This window comes from Lepisma saccharinum, chromosome 30, assembly GCF_977018435.1.
Source record: "Lepisma saccharinum chromosome 30, izLepSacc3.1, whole genome shotgun sequence".
NCBI lineage: Eukaryota > Metazoa > Arthropoda > Insecta > Zygentoma > Lepismatidae > Lepisma > Lepisma saccharinum.
In genome coordinates this window covers 24,509,495-24,515,494 of record NC_139258.1, presented here as the reverse complement: position 1 = coordinate 24,515,494, position 6,000 = coordinate 24,509,495, and the positions used below count along the sequence as shown (strand labels likewise).

Genomic DNA, 6,000 nt, shown 5'->3' with positions numbered 1-6,000 from the left:
TGTAAGAAAATTAAAGTTAAAAATGTAATATAATTAAAGTAGTTTTTATATTGCTAATTTACGAAATAGAATACATCTGGATTTTTACGCGACGTAAATTACTAGTGAATTACGTGTAGTTTACATGAAAAACGTAACGAGTAAATTACCTTGCCAAACTTGGTACTAGGGGTCCTAGCCATGGGCGTCGCCAGAAATCTTTGTAGGGGTCTTACTACCATTATTACCCCACCACCACCATTATTATTTCTGCATTTCATACAGTAAATATAAAGGTGGGGGAGCCTCGGAAGAAAGCCCGCCTCAACCCAAATACATTCGAGGCTATGCATTTAGTGTGTTGGTACATTAAAATTTATCACGACTATATATAGCCTACAGTAAGTATATTAAATCCATTGGTATTATATTTTGTTATTATTTTTTTTACAAATCTTCTTCAGGAAAATCTTTGAAAATTAATGGGAAATGTTAGCCATGATTTTTATGTTTTGTGACCCCTCACATAAAAATCTAAGTTTTATATTTTTTTATATAATTTTGGAAGCATTGACTCTTTTGAAAATATGCATTTCACACCACATTTTTTCGATTTAATGAATATTTGCTTTCGTTATATTTTTGGAATACAAAGTAATTTAACTTAAGCGACTTAAAATAACCAAGATAGGAATACAAGTTACCTTGCTGTAAATTAGCTCTTTATGAAAACTACTCCCCTTATTTTGAAGCAAATTATTTATTGATAATTTTATTAACATTCCAGAAAAAAAATAGGCTACCTTGTGAATTTAACGATATTTTTATGCCACGGTCAATTATATTTGCTTGCTATGGATTCTGTCCAATAACATGGGAAGAAATCCATTGTGAACTGTAGTCACGCACGTCACTCCACAGACAAGCATCGTTCATTTTTTGTTGCAGAGAATTAAAGTGGAGTAGACCATTTCGATCGCTTGACTCGGTTCGGCACATTTCGGTTCAGGTCGGCACATGAGCGGATGCCTCCTCGGAAATTAAGTGTGTGCTGGTGCGTCGCCATGTCGAACCGTGCTGAACGTTCATTATGGATTTCCTGCCTAACAGTCGACTAACTTATCCAGCTCTTTTCCCACTTCTGCTGCGGCTTCTTCTCTCCTGTGGCTCAGCTTGATATTTCCTCGCTCCGGTTATACCTGATCTCCTTACAAGAGGTCCACTCCTGGCGTTTTCTGTGAGTTGCTTAGCCAATCGCAGCTTGTCCCTCAGCGTGCTCCTCTTGCTCATCCGTTTCCCTTCCAGTCCTTCGTTCTCCTTCGCGATGTTCAATGTTCCAGGGTCTGGAGCCTCTAGTTGCACTTCGCGAACATTCCGAAGGGATCCTTCTGGGTGGGTTTGTCCTGTGTTTGCCTCCGGCGTTCTTGGAGACGACGAAGTTCTTGTGGTTTGTGTTCGAAGATCAGAAACTGCAAGTTTACTTGTGGAATTGATAGATGGTGCTGAAGTAGGCTTTATCTTAAATGACATCAGAAATACAATCTATTAATGGAATGTAAAACATTTTACTTAAAGAAAACTGGCTCTTTTTTAATAACTATTCTAAAATATTACTTAATCTCATAACCGTGTCGTTATGAAGAAATTATATATATAGATTTAGTCAGACATCACCATGGAATTATTCTCACTTTTTGAAATACCTGTTTAGTTGTGAGGCATAGGTTTACTTAATATTTTGGTAGGTTCTGCATTCCTTTACAAGTCAAGAAATAAGTCTACCTTATAACAATTTCGTGGAAATATTTGAAATGGGCTTTCAAAATTGATTGTCATGCAGTTGTAATTACGTAATAAATTTGTTCCAAAATATCTTAGTTTCTGACATTGTTATTATTATTTGCTCATGAGAGACACGATGCGACTACAGATGGTACCGAGATGGTTTTGCGAACATCTAAACGAGAACAAAACCAGTGGATATGGCATCGAGTCTTGATTGTCTCATCTCGACTTGTACAGTGTCTCTCAAAAGTTTTAGGACAACGACATTTTAAACTAGGCAACCCAATTTACACAAGCCGTTGGTGGATTGCGTGCAGAGTTAGGCTCAATTTCAGGGTTGCCACATGCACAATAGATATTTATAAAACACGCGAAAGAAATATAAACAAGTATTATTGTATAAAATTATTAAAAATATCACTATTATATCGCAAATGACAAAATTCTTTCTGAAAGAAAAAAATAGGTTTTCTAGTATTTCATCGCTGATGAGTCTACAGTAAGGAAAAGAGGTGAGAGGAAACGAAAGGTTACAAAGGAGAGGAGAAAGAGAAAGCGAAAGGAGAAGAGGAAAAGTAGAGGAGAGAAGAAAGATAGGATAGACGAGGAGAGGAGATGTAGTGAGGAGAATGGAAAAAGATTCCAGGAGAGATGAGGAAAAAAAGAACAAAGAAGAGAAAATAGGAGGAAAACGAGAGGAGAGGAGAGGAGGAGACGAGCAGAGGGAAGTGGAGAGTAGAGTAAAGGAGAGAAAAAGAGAAGATCGAAAAAGGTAGTGCAGTGGAGTCGGAAATCTAAGACAGGAAAGGAGATAAGAGGAGTGGAGAAGAGTTGGATGGAGATAAGATGCGAGAAAAGTAGGGAAGGCGATATGAGATAAAAGCAGAACAGAAAGAGGGGAGAGAAAAAGGAGAAGGAACTGGAGAGAAGAGGTAGTTGCAGAAAATATCGTCTGAACGTCAAGAATGGATGCATTGGTCAAATTATCGACATGAAACATTCAACAACATTTTGAAATGTATTGGAGAATATATTAGATCGGTGCGAAATGCCTTTTGGCTGAGTTCAGAGCAAATTAAAATCTTCCATGTAAGATCTTTGATTTTACCTGCGATTACACCACTAAAAAAATGAACGTAATTTTTAATATTTATAAGAATTATTCAATTTTTCTCCACTTCTCGGTTCGTTGAAATTGAGATTTTGTAATTCAATATTTCCCCTTCCCCCGTCGTTAATTCCAAACTGAATCATTCCGTTTCACACGGCGTGGACAATGAACACAATGGGATATGTCTAAAACTTACGAAAATTTTCTTCCACCGGAAGGGTTTGAACCTACGACCATCAGATTGACAATCCTGAACAGTAGCCACTACCCAACAAGCTTTCGCTCCATAAGCCAGGTATAGAAGCAGCTGACCAATGTGAAATGTAGATGTAACTCTCCTACATGTAACGTGCAAACAAGTACGTGTTTGTAACAAAGAAAACGAAAGTAGTACGACTCGGCGAAAACATTTAATGGAGAATTGCACATGGTGAGAACTTTTCATTCGATATTTGCGGAGGTATCCTTGCATTGAACTCAAGTGGGAAAAGGGGTAAAATTAGCATGTCCTGAATATGCACACATATAAATAGTTATTTCATGAATATTTGTTAATGTCTTTGAAGCAGTACACAATTATCGTTAGAGTGTCATAATTCACGATCTTATATATAAAAATATCCCGTTGAACGTGTGTCAATTCATTTATTTGTTTATTTTTTCTTATAATTTCCATATGCAGAACAATGTAGCCACTATATACTGCTATTACAAATAATGTTACCATGCTCTTGTTTAATGGAAGGGATTCTTTTTTAAGGAAAATCGAACATGGGACCGCAATGCTTTCAAGAACTCTTAACCAATACACTACGCCCTTTGTTTTCTTGGAGCTACAGTTCCTAATTATTCTGTCGCCTCAATATTGTAAACGTTATCTGCAAAAAAAAGTTAAATACTCAGATATAGCTCTGTACTTCTAGAATTACTTTATACACATGCATTTGAAATTTAACTCTGAATTTCTTTCTTCGTATTAGTATATCTAAGCTTGTGAATATATTTTATTTGTAATTATATAACTGTTTCATGAACATCTACGAAATAGTTCCTTATAACTTGGAATATGGTGAATAGATATGAAATGTCTTGAAATTAATTTTCGACCACTAGATTTTGGCAAGATTTCCAGTCATTCATTGCTTAAACAAACGTTTTAAAACTATGTGGAATTTTCATTCGGGGAAAAGTTTCTTTACTTGCTACATGTATGCGAACTACACTCTGTCCCACTTATCTCTGGAGCAGGTGAACGAAAACAAGTATCTGAGCAGCGATGAACACGTGAGAGGAATGGGATTGCGTGGAGGGAGGAAAACCACTGCAGTTACCAGCCTGCCCAGCAGCGTGCACTGATTCGCTCTGTCCACTCGATCCCCTCTTCCCTCTCCACTTCTCTTCCGCTATGCGCGGTTTTGCTCCAGAGATGCTGGGACAGGGTACAGTTAATTGTTTCTCAAAAGGTATCATCTATCTCTGTATGCCACACATTTAATTCTTACTCACATGGAAAAAAATGTCAATTTGTATTCAGGGGTAGTTTCACAGTTACACACTATTTTGGCCTTGATGAGAAGTTTAGTGTAAGTAGGCATTTTGTTTATAATTTTGAAATTGAGGTCGTCTAAGTTTGAAATCCTCATATTTAGGGCTTGAACTCGTCACCTAAGAGGTTGAAGATCGTCCTCTACGTTGTGCGTGACCTTCCTTATTTTTCTATTCATAATTCATCCTCATCGTCGCGATTAGCCAAAGGTAAAATAAGAAATGTCCTCCTCCGTGACCGTGCGGTCTAAGGAGCTGTGCTTTGGACTCCGACTGCAGGACGGCATGGATTCGAGTCCGCCTATGCTCACTCTCTAGGTTCTCGGCCTGTGTATGGGACCGGTGGCAACCCACCATCGTGAAGAAATTGGGGAGCTACGAGTGAGTAGCGTAACCCGGTCTCGGAAATCTCCTATGGGGCATGTTCCTGGGTAAACAAAAAACAATCGATCAGACAATTCGATTATGGAAGGCGATAAAATAACCTCCGGTTGACCAAGTTGCCAATATAAATAAATGGAATACAGATTGTCTTCGAGCTTACATTGTTAAAAAGGAGCGGATACGCGTATTACTATCCCAATCATTATTCAATACGGTTTTTTGTTTGTCAGGAATTATCACTTAAACTATTGCATGTTGAGCTGGTGCCTACCTAGCCGCCTCTGATGAAATCTACCATTGTTCAGATTCTCTTTAAAATTCGACTCGGGTCACTTGTAACGTGCTCGGTGCAGACACTGTGCATCGAAGCACAGTGTTTTGCGATAAGAAGCGGCCTTGAATAGCGTGAGTAAGTCACTTTGATCGCGAGCAAGCTAGAGTACCAAGCTTGTCTGCCTTTGAAAACCAAGTAATTTTTTTTACGGTTTCCGAACGCGATTGCTATTGTAGAAGTATATATTCTCTCAAAAGAGCAAGAAAGGAAATTCGACCAATGTTCTCCCGTCGTCTAAAACCAAATATTATCTATTAAACGAAAAGTTCACGATTGTCAATAAACGGTTTAACCTATCTGAGCATAAGGTGAATGTAAATACTAAATTTAATAGAAAGGTTCTCCAAAATTTGTCTTCCACTGTCTACGTAAGGTCAGTACCCAGGGGAGGGGCCATGTGGACCATGCTCACCCCTCGAACCCTAAAATATTTAAATGTGAACCTATAAATAAATAAATACGAAAATAACATCGTCGATTTTTGAAATGAGTAAAAATTTCAATTTTGCTTTTGTATAAATGATTCTGTTTCATGCGCAAAAGTATTCAAGTTGCAATATTGGGTGGTTTTAGTTTTATAATAATTGATGCAAGGCTAGCAGACGTCCGATTCATCGATTTAGTCAGGACAGTGCGTTACTTTCAATCCCTGTCCCGACTTTTTCGAACTGCAATCGTGATGCGAAAATGTCTCTTTATTATTGTTCTTTTTGTTAACTCACAATTAGACATGTTCTTTATTGTATGAATAATTCTAAGTACGCAACATAGAATTATCATGACTTTTTAATGGCGCTCGCACTATTTGGACTATTTTGTAATATCTGTCTGTCTGTCTGTCTCTCTCTCTCTGATCTACGTC

At 37.7% G+C, this 6,000-nt stretch overlaps 1 protein-coding gene across 1 annotated transcript in view; it reads right to left on the bottom strand.

The window, feature by feature from the left end:
* Nucleotides 1-726: 726 nt before the first annotated feature.
* LOC145981835 (uncharacterized) overlaps nucleotides 727-6,000 on the bottom strand; it is a 52,869-nt gene continuing 47,595 nt past the window's right edge. Inside the window, exon 2 of the mRNA XM_083115276.1 lies at nucleotides 727-1,497. Within this exon, the coding sequence (XP_082971402.1) occupies nucleotides 1,099-1,497 (399 nt within the window). The 3' untranslated portion in view covers nucleotides 727-1,098. The remainder of the gene's footprint in view (nucleotides 1,498-6,000) is intronic.